Source organism: Dreissena polymorpha, chromosome 12, assembly GCF_020536995.1.
Source record: "Dreissena polymorpha isolate Duluth1 chromosome 12, UMN_Dpol_1.0, whole genome shotgun sequence".
NCBI lineage: Eukaryota > Metazoa > Mollusca > Bivalvia > Myida > Dreissenidae > Dreissena > Dreissena polymorpha.
The window spans coordinates 21947085-21963239 of NC_068366.1; the positions used below are offsets into that span (position 1 = coordinate 21947085).

The 16155-nt window shown below is 34.5% G+C and overlaps 1 protein-coding gene across 1 annotated transcript in view; it reads left to right on the top strand.

Moving 5' to 3' along the window:
• LOC127852432 (uncharacterized) overlaps nt 1-16155 on the top strand; it is an 82312-nt gene that overhangs the window by 49497 nt on the left and 16660 nt on the right. Inside the window, exons 26-47 of the mRNA XM_052386387.1 lie at nt 522-803; nt 1368-1554; nt 2670-2821; nt 3189-3449; nt 3658-3876; nt 4722-4862; nt 6000-6107; nt 6438-6529; nt 7587-7763; nt 8185-8259; nt 8540-8648; nt 9139-9261; nt 9907-9985; nt 10412-10529; nt 10661-10707; nt 11457-11565; nt 13218-13321; nt 13986-14088; nt 14484-14634; nt 15062-15131; nt 15422-15488; nt 15831-15916. Of these exons, the coding sequence (XP_052242347.1) occupies nt 522-803; nt 1368-1554; nt 2670-2821; nt 3189-3449; nt 3658-3876; nt 4722-4862; nt 6000-6107; nt 6438-6529; nt 7587-7763; nt 8185-8259; nt 8540-8648; nt 9139-9261; nt 9907-9985; nt 10412-10529; nt 10661-10707; nt 11457-11565; nt 13218-13321; nt 13986-14088; nt 14484-14634; nt 15062-15131; nt 15422-15488; nt 15831-15916 (2860 nt within the window). The remainder of the gene's footprint in view (nt 1-521; nt 804-1367; nt 1555-2669; nt 2822-3188; nt 3450-3657; nt 3877-4721; nt 4863-5999; nt 6108-6437; nt 6530-7586; nt 7764-8184; nt 8260-8539; nt 8649-9138; nt 9262-9906; nt 9986-10411; nt 10530-10660; nt 10708-11456; nt 11566-13217; nt 13322-13985; nt 14089-14483; nt 14635-15061; nt 15132-15421; nt 15489-15830; nt 15917-16155) is intronic.

Below are 16155 nucleotides of genomic sequence, written 5' to 3' on the forward strand. Positions count from 1 at the left end.
TGTATTTGAGTGTTTTTTTTTCATTTCCCGGGAACACCTTTAATAGTTGCATTTCTACATTGAGTCAGTCTTATCTTTCCACGCTTTTCTTATCTTTTAACATACAAGTTGTGAGTTAATATATTAAAATACATGATTTATACCCAACACATGTTTATAAAAAATAGAATAAATCAAACTGTAATGACAGTAACATTTCAAAACTTTTAGAGACCCTTGCTTACGTGTACACATGGGCAACAACAATAATACCAACATACGCTGCATCAGCAGAAGAAACTTCACCAAATAAAGAGAATTCATAGACATTGAAAACACAATCAATATGCACCTGATGATGCATAAAATGATTTCAATATGCACCTGATGATACATAAAATGTTTTCAATATGCACCTTATGATACATAAAATGTTTTCAATATGCACCTGATATACATAAAATGTTTCTGTTGCTCTGTATATTCTATTTGTAGTTTTACAAGCGCCTGTGCAACTATTGTGTCGCATATTCTCTTTGTAGTTTTACCACCGCCTGTGAAAATGAAGGTAACGGAAGTAAGCCACAATCACGCCAAGGTCACGTGGTCATATGAACGCCCAGATTTCACACAGGTCACCAACAGCTACATTGTCACTCTCAAAATGGCGGGAGGATCGGCCAGTAATTTCAGCCTGACAGTATCAGACCCACCGGAGATGCGACTAGTAGATTTGCAACCGGAAAACAACTATTCTGTTGTGGTGACTGCCGTGACCGTGTATGGCCGGCGCCCTTCGTCTGCGATTGATATCAAAACTCTCGGTAGGGTTTTAAATAATTGAGGTGGTTGAATGCTGTTCTGCTCATAAATATCAATAATATTACAGTATACAGTAGTTGATGTGCTAGATTGCCTTACTTCATTATTGAATTTACAAAGTGTTAATGTGAAATCAACCACACTTGAAGCAATTTTATAGCGTTTCATCCTATACAACTACATCGTAAAACGTAACTAAGCTAGTAAATAAGGTGTCCGCCTTGCGACAAGAAGGTCCAGGTTTCGATACCCACTGAGGGAGCGTTCCTACGATCTCCCCTTAAGACACAAAGTACTGGTTCTACGCAGTAAACGACTAGATATCGTTTCAAGAAATCTAAGTCTTTTGATGCAATCGGGCAAAAATAAATAGATTTAAACAAAACTTAGTTTCTTTCTTTATCTAAGTTTTACTGCCATTGCTTCTACCTTTAGCAGTAGAAATTAAATAAAGCAATGTTGCCGGGCCGGTACTCGAACTAAAATGCGTGATTGATTGTTGAGCTAGCTTGACCAGATCCTTCCTATAGGTTATTTTGATATGTATCGGTTGCATCTATTTTTAGCTGTTCCGGTACTGAGTCACGTGACAGCGACAATTCGTGCGCTGCAGATTACGTACGATGAGAAACTACGCGATCCGGACAAGACATACTTTTTCGAAACCGTAACTTTCGTACGGGCGCAACTTGAGTTCGTATTAAAGCAGCCACGATTCAAAGGATTTGCGAGCCTTGCAATAAAAGGTTTTAGGTGAGTGTGTTGAAATTTTCTTTCTGTAACAAATCGTTATAATGCGATATGACAGATGAGAAAAAATCTTATGTCATTAATGTGCTTTTCAAATCACTTTATCGCGAATGATAATTTTATTTGTTTGATGAATAATTTCTCGCGATCAATGGTACCAAATAATAAGACGTAATTATTTGAACGCCCTTTTTATGTCCCAACGTATATAGGGGGAGCAAACAGATATAATCTTGTCCGTCCGTCCGGCCTTCCCTCAATTTATCTTATTTAATTCCTCGCGTAACTCCTTAAAAGTATTACATTTTGATTGATGACACTAAAAAAACGCATCAACGTGCATGTGAACGTTTGCATCTTTTTTTTTGACAACACCAGAATAATGATTGTTTTAGTTACACATGCAATTTTGTAACCTGTATCTCGAGTTATTCAAGAAATTGATGTGCTTAAGTCAAGAACATGAAAATTAACCTTAACGCGAGCATGCGCACATGTTTCATTTATTAAATTATTTACTTAATTTGAGTTTGAATAAAGTGGAGCGTGGGAACCTCCGCGTCATACTGACACGTGACACATGTATTACAGCTTGAATATGTTTGTGACATACATGTGTTTGCTTAATCTCAACAATATATTGAACAGAGAGAAACAATGTCGTGTTGAACATGACGAAAAGTTATGATATGTTTATAAAAAAAGAAAATACTTCCATTTCTATTAATAATGTTAATATAAGTGTACGTAATTTCTCCACAAAGCGTGTTCAGAGTAAATTTAGATATAAGTCGGGTCATTCATAGGTCTGTAATGCTTCTCTTGCATTAATTCTATGTGCTGTTCCATGATTATTTGAGGCGCGTTCTGTGACAATTGTGTTTTATGCATGTTCGTAAAGTTTGCAGTCCGCGCAGGTTAATAAACGACGGCACTTTCCGCCTAAGACTGGCTTTTCGTTGAGATGAGACTTCCTTCAAACGAAAATTTTCATAAAGGCGAACAACGTCGTCCCTGATTAGCCTGTGCGGACTGCAAAGGCTTATCTGGGACGGTACTTTACGCACATGCATTAAGCCACGTTTTCCTAAACGAGGCTCATTTTTGTTTTCTTCAAGACCTGCAAACAGCATCTACGTAGATTTTATCGTGGCGGTGAACCAGTCAGGAAGTGCTCAGGAGACGATTGCGCAACTCTACGCCACAGTGACCTCCGGGTGGATGGGGAACATGTCGGTCGACTCCTCCTACTTTGTAGTCATATCTGGAGGTAAGCGTCTGCTACGGAAATGACTGAATCAGTTCGAGTCATTATTGTATTGTGTTGATTTTGATGCAATATAATATTCTATTTCGTGATTATCTTTGTTTATTTTAGTTGTCTATTTCAAAATGTTTTTCTAATGATTAATTTGTAACTAACACGTAGTTTATAAATATATAATAGTAGTTTTATAATACAAATGAAATTTTCTATGATAATCAAATATTGAACAAGCAATTCTATAAGTTATATAAGCAGAATAGCCTATTGTTTTTTATTGGCATGATATCCTATACATGTGTATATATATATTCATCATTTAACATGATCGAATTATGCATGGAAGTTACATACATAACATGTTTAATTTCAGATAAGTACATCAAAATCAATAACGTAACGTTTCGCCCGGTGAACGTTTACAACGGAACGAATGTCGATCTCACATGTAACGTGGTTACCGTCGGTTACAACGCCAGCGACCCGATCAAGAACTGGTGGACGTTTAAGGGGGTTCAGATCCGGCCAACGGACGGCTCTAGATTCAACATTACGAGCTCGATACCCGATCCGAAGATTCCGGAGAACAGGCAGTTTACGCTTAGTATTGAGCCAGCCCTGAACCATCACGACGGTATTATAGTTTAGCTTTAACAGACAAAAATGTGCTTTGATGCAATCATACTGTACCAAGCGTAAACATATGAGTGAGTCAATAGTTTTAAGGAAATCTATTAATATACATGCAGTTCATTAATGGATTTTGATATAATTTATTTAATTTTAAGCTTTTTTTCTGTTGGACACGCCTTAGTAACAAACAATAACCATTTTTATTTTAGGAGCATATGAATGTCACGTTCAAGACGCATCCGGTAACCAATCAGATGTCGCCAGGATTCAACTTCCGGTCATCGCCCAGCCGACAGTTCTTATTGAACCCACTAACGTCAGCATTTTGTATGACGCCAGCGTTAACGTCAATTGCATAACCGTGATGTCGTATAAGACGTTCAATGACTTTATATGGTTTAGAAATGGACAACTATTTCAACCAAATGGTTTGTTTCAGATAATAATTCACTATTTGCTTATATATTTCGCCTCAATACAAATTATACAAATGTTTTTACAAATCGACTTTATTTTCTTAATATTACGCACCAAAGTGTTTTTTTTATTATCTTCAGTTTAAGAAAAGCATATAATTTTGTAAACGTCATTTTCATTCACACTAAATACGTCATTATCACTAAGAATTTTAACACAGTAAAAACCACAGGAAACATTACTACTCAAAATCAACGAATATTTCGTACAATGTTTCGTAAAATAACGGTAACCTATTAAAAATCGGTGTTCCTTATGGCAATTGCCGAAATTTCAACGCCAGATGTGGTCTGGTAAAATATATGTTTGTAGATACAAAATGCTCATTTTTATTATTGTTTTGCATATTTAATTCCATTTCAATTTCCCGCAACGATAACTATTCATACGACACATGAACACTAACATGGTGTTCGTGTGTCGAACGAATAGGATACATTCTCGGGAAATAGAAATGTAATTAATTGTGTCACAAATAAATAAAAACGATCTTTTTTTTATCTACAAAAGTCTATGTAATCGTACAACATCTAGCGTTGAAATTGTGGCTATTGCTATAAGGAACACTGATTGTTAAGGTGTTAACTTAACTTTACGAAATACTTTACAAAATTTTATAGAGACTTGAATTTCTTGACATGCTTGATATCAGATCAAAGGCACCTGTTTGTAATGTTTGTTTTAACGTAGTCATGGCTATTACGTTATTGTACATGAAGATATATGCTGATTTATGAACTTTCCTTACCAGTACGTGTGTTTTGAACATATTTGAACAGTAATGTTTGTTTTACAGCTTCCGCCGTAACTGTTGGCAACGAACATGCAACCTTGACCATTTCCGGCGTCAAAGAGAACGTTGTATACGCATGCGCAGGGCGTAATATCGCAGGGATTGGGCCAATGGTTTCAATGTCCATCCATGTCCGGCCTAAACGTACGTTTGAATAATGTCTGTCTAAACAATATATAAGACACGTTTCCAAAAGCGGTTTAAGATCTGGAGGCTACATAGACAGATTGAAAATTCCTGTTCTTTTGCTGAATATGTAAATTGTTGTAATTATATTTGAAACAAAGATAAAATAATGAAGAATTTGTAATGCTTTCCTGTGGTATTTTGGAAAACCGGTGTATCGCAAACGTCGTAACTCACGACCACACAATACGACGACGGAATATATAACGTGTGTCACACGATGTAATATCACTTTGTTTAATAATAACAATTTAATGTTTATGGTTAAACTTGTAAGATTTGATGAACTAGCGATTAAGCCACACGTCTTTATTATTCCCGACGATCTCTAGTTTGAGTCCTAACGAAGGTAACCGTTTCATTCTTCTTTTACATATAAGATGCTTTGTGCTCATCATTTCCGATTCAATTGGATTAATCGTGCAGTTAAGATATAAGAGAAAAGTATTCAAAATTAAACAAATATGTCAACCATTAAAGGGTATTGTTCGAAGATTATTGAAAATGGCAGTGTTCCAACGTTGTGTTACAGATAAAAAACTAAAAGAACGATGATTAATTATGAAAATATAGTTTATGAATAATCATCATTTGGGTTTTACATTTTTACACGCTACAAAAACAAACAGATATCATAAGATGGGAAGTTTCAGCTTGGTTTCTTTAAATTGTATTACATTATGGACCCGTTTATAAAGTATTCAATACAATATGTATCACACATTTTGAGTGGTTCATTCAATAGTCTTGTAATCCAAAGATCGTTTGTTTGACCTTATTGGGAAACTTCTTTATTAGTTTCTGTAATTATTAAATATACTGTTGATGTTTAACTCGAGCAATTTATATTATTTACCCCAAAATACTCCAATATGTGAACAAGTTCCCTCAATTAGTTAATAACTTTGTAAATTAGTTTCTTTGTAAACGCCTATTGTAACCTGATAGTCTTTGACAAATAAAAGAACGCGCTTTTAGCCAAATGCCAATACAAAAACCGAATATGTAGCACCACGCGTAAACAAGAGTTTTTTTTTGGTTTTAATCTACCAACGTACTTGTATATGAACACTTTTTTTCAAACTAAAATTTCAGCTAACGAACCAATTAAGTGTCCGGAAAACAAGGATCTGCAGGGAACCACATGGCCGGAAACGGTTCCAGGCAACCCTGTAACTTTCCGGTGCCCAAACGATAGTACCGGTGAGTAAATTCATGCGGAACACTTGTTTTTATGATAAAACGTTCAGTTCTTTATTTTGAGTGTGCATACATTCTTTATATATGATTTCTCTAAATGACATGCTCACGTGAATGAGTTTATAATACATGTTGATTATGGATTTTATTTAATTAATTGTTACTTCTTAACGATACATATATCCTTTTGATGATTTTCCTGGTTTCTATTCTATAGACCTGATTCTTCAACCTAAGAATAAACAACAGCCGAAGTTGACAAATAAATACGGATACATACGCTTGTCGTATTCATACAAGTTTAAATGCTATGTAACTCTTCACTTTTTGTAGGGGATATTTCACGTAACTGTAGCGCCACTGGCCTTTGGGAGTTGCCTGTCTATGCGTGCGTTCGGATCGCTATTCAGACCATTTGGGATACGGTAGGTTCATGTGTTTCAAGCGAAGCTCAAGCAAAGCAAAACGCCGCATCTACGGTTGATAAGTTCATTGAGCCGATACACACACTAAATATATACCTTATAGAAAAGGTTGAAACTCATATTAACGAAACCATGCTAATTTCCAGCTCGTTCCATATAGGAAATACTGCATTCACTCTCCATGCAAATTGAAGCACTTGAGTAGGGTGTGTGAAAGGGAAGTAGAAGCCGATAAAATGAAACATTAAATTACAGAATGTCACAAAGCATGTCTTCGAAAAAAGAAAAATCGAAAACAAGGCTAAACAATACAGTCGGAGTTATAATCAATACTCAGCTTGGTGTCGCACATTGAAGAAATTGTTGAGATTGGAAAACAGTTCAAGTGTTTTACTGGTTCGAAGAAAATGACGGAAATGTAGTCGAATTGAATCATGTTTATGGATTTGTTACATAATTATTTACCGGATGTATTAAAACGCGTAAACATTTTGCATGTACATGTATTTATCAAACAACACATCATGTCAAAGCAGCCAAGTAATTATTGTTTTTGAACAATAATTTTCTGACTCAAAATTAAATGAGTATTTTTAACCATCCACAAGAAAGTAAAGTGGAATTTTTGTTACAACTTTACTAGTGAATTATGTCATGAATGACAAACATATTTAATATACATATAAATATTATTCACTTCTTTGTTAATTATGTACACCATTGTAAACTTACTTGCAGATTTAATGTGTTTCGACATTCTTTATGTATTATAAGAAATGATGTGTAATGTATGAAGAGGTCATTTACCATAACAAACATATTAACGAGGCCAAAGCAATTGTATTGAACGGACACAAATATTAATAACAATGCATTTTGTTTCATTTTTTTTTTCTTGCCCTAATGATTGCTATATGCTTCTGTATCACAACCATTGCTATACATTTGATGTTTATAATGCAAATCTCTGTATATTACCTTTATCTAAAATGTACATTAATTTATCGACGAGTGGAAGTCTATGAGTTTAACAAGATTTCATTCATTGTGATCGCAGGTCAACAACATCAAAGACAGCGCAAGTTCAGTAAATCTCTCCAGCGTTCTTGGCGACCTTTCTGACGTCACTAAGGACACTAACCTTTATCAGGGTGACATTGATACAACCATTAACATGTTGGACACCGTCGTTGACATAATGGACCAGCAGACTATCAAAGACCCGGACACCAAGGTTAGTGCAGCTGTTGCCAAGCGCACAAATGTGTTTTCGATATCAACCTCTGCTTTTCGTTGTAACAGTTTCATACTTTTATTCGAATTGATATCTCTGATGGATTGAAGTTTTGAATTGCATAGCACAAACTTAAATGGCGTTACGAACATTAACATAGAACGAAAATGCGAAAACAGGATAATAGTTGGAAGTAAAAAGTGCAAGTACAACATTTATGTCACAGTTTTAATTGTTATCACATATATCTAATACTTTATCTTTTTATACAGTCAACATAGTCAAATAATAACGTCGGAATTAAAAAGTAAATTTGCTTTGAACTTTTATTAAAGATTTGAAGATATGAACATTGAACTGAAATGACAAATAAAAAAAAAATCAATTCTAAAACATGTTTCAGTATGTATGATGTTTTTAGTGGGATTTCCTGACAATTGCTAGCAATCTTATAGATGAGCGAAACCAACCATCATGGCAGACACGAATAGAACGGGTGAGAAAACTTAAAAAATGTTCAAATAATTATATGACCGGTATATGGAAATAAGATTTAAAAAATGATTTATTACTGTATGCATGCGTGAAAAAATGTCAAGAAATAAATAATTTCTATTAAAAAATGGCCGTAGAAATATGTCTATTTTGCCAGGGATTACTTTGATTAAAAATAAAACATCAATGATCGTGTGTTCGTTGTTTGTTTATTTAATACACATTATAACCGAAAGTTACAAATTGTGCATAAATACTATTGCTATATATGATTTATTCAGAAACAATTGGGCGCTATCGACGTTCCGCAGCTGGTGGAACTATTTTTAGACCAGAAGTTTGACCAACTACAAGCTGACAAGATGCAGACCTTCCCCTTGAAAAACATATGTAATGAAGATTCTTCATTTTGCTGATAACTTATTACGTAATATTTGATATTTGCGCCTCACAAAATGGGAGGAATGATACATTGCAGTTGTAGGACAATATGTATATGTATAAGCGTCTTAATTGCTAGGTGGCTTTCGCTCAAACACTGCAACGTGATTTAACTTAAATTGATGATGATCTGTAAGGAATTACCTAGGCAGAATAATGGAACTGTGTTATAAGTATTTAGTATATTCATTGTATTTTTTTGCAATTAATGTCTTTTTTACAGACTCTTTAGCGTATTTCAAGCATGTTTCATGGGGGATTCTGGATCTGTTACACAAATAGTTGGACATCAATAGTACTAGAAGTTCAGCATGTCAGTAGCTTGTGGTCCATTTACGAAGTCGGTACATTATGTTAAAAGCGATTGCGAACACTCATGAACATTTCTGCAAAGCCTAAATAGCACCGTATGTTTTACTTGTTTCTTTTCTTGGTGCAGATGTTAACATGGGACGGGGAAAAAGGTCTAACTACCAGTTTCCGGACAGAACCAGCGACACACTTCCGGATTGGCTAAAGGCGTCACAGACGGGCATCAAGATTCCGGCACAGGCTTTCAACGGTTGTTCTTTTTTAATTCATAAGAAAATCAACTACATGTTTTAGCTTTTGATTGATAACGTAAGATGAAACATTCAGCAACATATGATAAAAACTATATTGGCCGTAATTTAATTTTATTATTTTATGTTTTTTGGAAGGCAATATTAGCACAAATCGTCAATATGAAAAATATCCTTTTTTATTTCTTGAACTAAATAGTTAATATGTGTGGACGTCCTCTTGTTGAAACAGTGGTCATACCTGTATCTGTTTCACTCAAACATCTCCTAGTAAGTGTGCACCACACTATCATTTATACACATTATATATGTCAATAAGTTTGAGTTATTTTATTAAAGATTCCTGCATGAAATATTTAAACTGTCCCTTATATTGGTTACACGGGCCCTTTAATAGTTACCCCTCGGGTAAGTTTGGGGAGTTTGGGTAAGAGCCAGTTTGGGTAAGTCAGTGAGTGATTTTCTTTCTTTAATATATATAAGAACATTTAATAATTTGACTGTAAATCTTATTCCATATGAAAGATATTGCAAATTATTGGGTTAGGTTAAGCAGGAGTAAGGGTGGGCATTTTGTCATAGAAAATATGCGGTGTACGGTATTAGTTTATTAGAAATCTTATAATCTTGTATTTTTATTACAGGTCTTCCATCTTTGCACTACGCCAGTTCCTTCTACAGAAACATTACACCCATACTCGTCAAGAAACTGATGACAAATGGGTTTGTGAAATTAGTGCTTTGTGAATAAAAACCATTCAATAACACATTTTAAAATGTGTAATATTTATCTACTGTGTCATACGGCCAAACATAGATCTGCTGATACAATGGCATTGACTTCCTATATTGGTTTAATGTACCAAATAAATATACCTTATTTTTGTCAATAATTGAACATGATATAATTCAGAAAATAATGTACCACTTGAATGAATAGTGTCATCGCAATTTGAATTTTCACTAACAGTTAACCGTTCTAAGGCGCAAAAACCAGTTTTATTAAGCGCTTTGTTTGTAATTTCATGTGTGTTGGGTCTTTATAATTCGATTTAGGAATTATAATTAAATATACGGCATCTCTCTTCAAAGAGGTCCCTCTTGCTGTTTCAGCTATCGAATGTCTCGTCTATTATGTTCATATTGCAGAGTGGTGGAGACTATGAAAAGCACTATGGACATCAACAGTGACATTGTGGCCTTTCAAATAAAAGAGAGTGGGTCTGTAATTGACCCGCCCGCGGAAATAACGTTCCAGCATTTCGATGTTAGTAAAAGTCTAAATAAAGATATTAACTACTGCTTACAACATTTTGTCTTTAAACATTTTCACGTGGTGCGTCTTGTTGTAATTGGTGCTTAATTTTCTATCAATACGTTTTGTCTTTCCTTTTCCAGAGCAATTACTCGAATCCTATTTGCTGTTATTGGAATTTTACTACCGGGTACGTATGAATTAATTTGATTTTAATTTAAAAAAAAAAAGCAATAGTGTCGTCAGATAATAATAAATTATTGCAGTGTTTGGCAAACACTTGCATTATTTACTATAAATAAGACACACCAGAGAGATGGCTCGCCGTGGTGTAATGAATATGGTGTCCGCCTAGCGATCGGGAGGTCACGGGTTCGATCCCCACCGTGAGAGCGTTCTTTAGATCTCCCCCAAAGACACCAAGTACTGGTTCTAGGCCCAGGAAACGGACTCGAGAGCGTTTATATAAGCCTTAGGCTTTCGATGCAATCGATCTAAAATAAATAGGTTTAAACTAGAGAGTTGGCTGTAGTTTAACATTTAGTTTTGAATATGGGTTAGTGATCTTCAGTTAGTTTTAATGAATTATAAAGTCTGTAGAAAAATCTAATATTCTATACAAAAACAATATTTAAAATAAAAAAGACCGTTTTCTACTTAAATATTTTTGTATTTTTTTGTTGTTGCTTAATCAGGCAATTGCATTTCATAAATGAAATGTCTTTAAAAAGGAAAATCGGCTTTGAAATAAACACTGACGTTATTAATGCAACTTTGATATCCTTTAAAAAGTGTTACACTTTAAACCTTTTTTCAACATTGCATTTCTTATTACATGAACACTTGCGCAATAATATTGTACCTACTGCATGTAAGCATTGCTAGAAATCGAGATCAAAGCGCATCGTAGACAGATACATAATTTTACTACCACTATAGGACGTTTGTGAGGGACGGTTGCAAACTCGTTTCTACCTCCGCTGAGAAGACAGTTTGTGCGTGCAGTCACTTCACAAATTTTGCCATTCTAATGAGTCCAGGGAGAGCGGTACGTATCTTGTCATGACTCGTGGTAGTCTTTGTTATACAGTGCCTATAAGTACTGAACATTGTCTCATTTGTTTATATACTTTCGATTATATAAGTTTAATATTTCAGAAGATATATTCGCAGTGGTTTAGTTCAAAAATCGACATTTTTGTTAATTTCTACTACATTTGCAAGAAATGCATTTATTTATGTTGATGTTTGAAATATATCATTACGAATACAATGATACTTTACTCTTGGAAGAAGCGCAGTATAAATACTCAAAAATGCATCATTAAGTATCGCGTAAACAGAAAAAAATACAAATAAGAGTTGCCAACCCATACATATATGCCCGACTTTTATTGTGGTCGCCAAAAGAAGTTTAACGATTTCTACAATGTATTATTGTTTAAATATTTTAGGGCATGGTATTTTTAGAAAGAAGGATCACGTGTTTAGTGCTGTTATCGGGACTTAATAAGCTGGAACCCGTAAATATTGCACATATAAACAGGAGACACATATTTGCAAAACTCCTAGCTTGCTTTTCTATAGGATAGTGGTGGGGCTTTAAAAACAAATTAGAATACATTAAAGATACATAGTTCCCTTTGTGTATGTCAGAGTCCAACCGATGTGAAGGCTTTAGAATACATTATAGATACATAGTTCCCTTTGTGTATGTCAGAGTCCAGCCGATGTGAGAGCTTAAGAATGCATTAAAGATACATAGTTCCATCTGTGTATGTCAGAGTCCAGCCGATGTGAGGACTTTAGAATGCATTAAAGATACATATTTCCATCTATGTATGTCAGAGTCCAGCCGATGTGAGGCTTTAGAATACATTAAATATACATGGTTCTTTTTTGTGTATGTCAGAGTCCAGCCGATGTGAGGCTTTAGAATACTTTAAAGATACATAGTTCTATGTGTGTATGTCAGAGTCCAGCTGATGTGAAGGCTTTAGAATACATTAAAGATACATGGTTCCCTTTGTTTTTGCCAGAAACCAGCTGATGTGAAGGCTTTAGAATTCATAAAAGATTGATAGTTCCCTTTGTGTTTGCCATTGTCCAGCCGATGTGAAGTCTTTAGAATTCATTAACGATTCATAGAGAATTCATTAACGATTATAGTTCCCTTTTTGTTTGCCATAGTCCAGCCGATGTGAAGGCTTTATAATTCATTAAAGATTCATAGTTCCCTTTGTGTTTGGCAGAGTCCAGTTGATGTGAAGGCTTTAGAATACATTAAAGATACATGGTTCCTTTTGTGTATGTCAGAGTCCAACCGATGTGAAGGCTTTAGAATACATTAAAGATACATAGTTCCCTTTGTGTATGTCAGAGTCCAGCCGATGTGAAGGCTTTAGAATACATTGAAGATACATGGTTCCCTTTGTGTATGCCAGAGTCCAGCCGATGTGAAGGCTTTAGAATACATTAAAGATACATAGTTACCTCTGTGAATGTCAGAGTCCAGCCGATGTGAAGGCTTAAGATTACATTAAAGATAGATAGTTCTCTTTGTGCATATCAGAGTCCAGCCGATGTGAAGGCTTTAGAATACATTAATGATATTTAGTTCCCATTGTGTATGTCAGAGTTCAGCCGATGTGAAGGCTTTAGAATACGTTAATGATACATAGTTTTCTTTGTGTATGTCAGAGTCCAGCCGATGTGAAGGCTCTGAGCATCATATCTGCAGTGGGATGTGCCATCTCCATCTTCTGTCTAGCGATCACTGTTGTTGCATATCTACTCGTTTGGAGGTATGTACGCGTTGTTTTATAGTAAACCATTTCAATGGTGTAATACATTTATATGTACATGTATGAATATTAGTTTGGACGTATTGTATGTTGGTTCCTTTTCTATTTGTGTTTTTGCTTATATATGTTGTTGCTGTTGACTTCATTTATATATTTTGATAAAAAATAATCAATAATACATCGTGTATGTATTTCGTGTTTTCTGAGTTACCTTCCCTTCCTAATTTGTTTCTTCTAGTTTGCAAAGACAAGTTTAGTTAAGGTTTTATTTAGGACTTGTAACGTTTTTGAGAACACAATACACTTACGTAACGATTTGAGGAAAAGGGGAAATAGTCATTGACGTGCTTTGCTTCATTTGTATGTTACAGCAAAACGACAAGTTTCCGATAACTCTTATCAAGTTCATACTTTTATAAAGAAATGCAAAGTTGACAATAGTCATTGATATCAGTTGCATTATTTTTTATTTTACGACAACAAAATACAAGTCCACAATGATATAAAGTAAAACAAAACACAGTAGTAATTGACACGATTTGTAACATTGTTGTTGAGAACATTAAAGTACGAAATGATATAACACTAAACGAAACACCTTCTGCTATTTACACTGATGACATACACTGATAACGGGTATATAAATTGTTTGTTTGTTTTCCAGATACGTCAAGAGCGACCGGGCCGTGTTGTTGTTAAGTCTGTGTGTTGCCCTGATTATATCGTACGCCCTATTTTTGGGAGGTGTAGACAGAGTTGCGAACGAGGTTGGTATATATACAAATATAGAATATATTTGGATAGTTTGATATAGGTCCAATTAGGAATTCTATTTAACGATTGTCAAAGAAAAAATATATATTGATATGATGGACAGACATATATAAATTGATAAATAGCTGTTTACATTAAATTCGTTTGTGTAAATAATCATTGGCAATGACAAATGAACAAACTATTATCTTAAACTCATAATAACAGGTGCTGAACTAAGTAATCTCTAAATTTATGGCATTATTATTTAATGTCGCTAGCATGATTCTAACTTGTCCCGTTCGAGCAGCACTCAACATATAATGTAAATTGACATATTACGCCCATATATTAATCCATGGGGTATAAATCAGTACACTGTGTGATGCTAGACCTTTTCCTAATGCAGGTTACGTGCGCAGTGATCTCGGCCCTATTGCACTACTTCTACCTTGTCGTGTTCTTCACGATGCTCGCGTATGGCGTCGAGATTGCCATTTCCGTCATCTACGTCTTCAAGACGGACTCACGGCTCAAGTGGTTACTGCCAGTTGCGTGGGGTACGTCGCAAAAACGTTGTCTTATTTCAAGACATTGTAATTTATTTGTTTCGTTACTATGGTTTTATGAACATACATTGTTAATGCCATTCTTACGGGGAACGAATATGTGCTCGCACATGAAGAAGATGTTATCATCCAACAACATAAAGTTAAAAGAAAGCATTTATGTTATTTGGGACTAATGCTGCTTAAAACCCACAGCATAATATCAATGTAGGTGGGTCGACAGTTTATGGCGTGTGGTACTCCCATTAGCTTAAAAGGATAAACACTACGGAAAATCAAGTCATGTTATATTTTTTTATTGTTATATTTCTTTGGTTTTTAATGGATATTATTAATTTATATGTAAACTGAAGCCAATGCTTAATAGATACTGTGGCATAGTCTGTTCTTAAAGAATACTGGCTTGGTATTGTTTAAGTCGCTCCAGTCATCATTGTTGCCGTGTCTCTAGGCGTTACAAAAACAGAAGGATATGGAAACGATGAATTGTGAGTTCATTTTATGACAATTTAAGGATTCATCTGTGCTATAATTAAAACATTGAATATATTTTATTGATAATGTTGTATGTTATAAAGAGGTACCTACCAACAAACCAATTTACTATATAACAAAAACAATTGAGCATAAAATAAAGCAGCAAATGTAACCAAAACAAGATTTACTAAAGTTGATAGATTTGACAATCTATCATAAACTTATATTCTATAATATAATTTTCTTTGTTGAACTTTTTTTTCAATGCCTTAATGCACACATGATTGTTTTTAAACTCCAGTTGCTGGTTATCTGTTGAGGATGGCGTACTATGGGCTTTTGTTGGACCAGCACTGTGTATTATTCTAGTAAGTGTCATTGCATAATGTGGAAGTGTTCAGACAATTGTTTAACACGGTAAGCTAGTTGAATTAATGTTGTGTATTTGTCAATCATATTATATTTGTCTTATTTATTTTTTCTGTTGTAAATTCTATAATTGGTCTCATACATACGAACTGTCAATGACAATGTAACGGTCATGCAATAAATTGCTACGTTTTCCGACATTATACAAAACGCAACGCCGTTTATATGTGCACCCAATATCTTTTTCAATTCTTGCTTACAATAATATTTCAATAATGATATATATGCGAATATACATGAATGTTGTCAAATAAACATAAATTTGTTATATGTTTTTTCAGATAAACACTATAATTGTCATAACAGTAATACATAAGATGTTCAAATCATCAGCGATGAGGACGAAATCAGATAAGGAAAAGGCAAGGTACGAAACACATCTGAAAATTCTGATATGGAGAACAGTGTCTTTCACACTTTTTAGAGTCATTTTTAAATGTTCGTTTGTGGTGTATGTGGTATATCTTTGCGTATTATAAACATAAAAATACTTTATGTTTTTTAGAAGCATTTCGGTAAATTTAAAGAATAAGCTTAAAATATGAGTTTGAAGTAGACTGAACTTGTTCGTGTGTGCCGACAAGCTGTTACATGTGCAATGTGAAG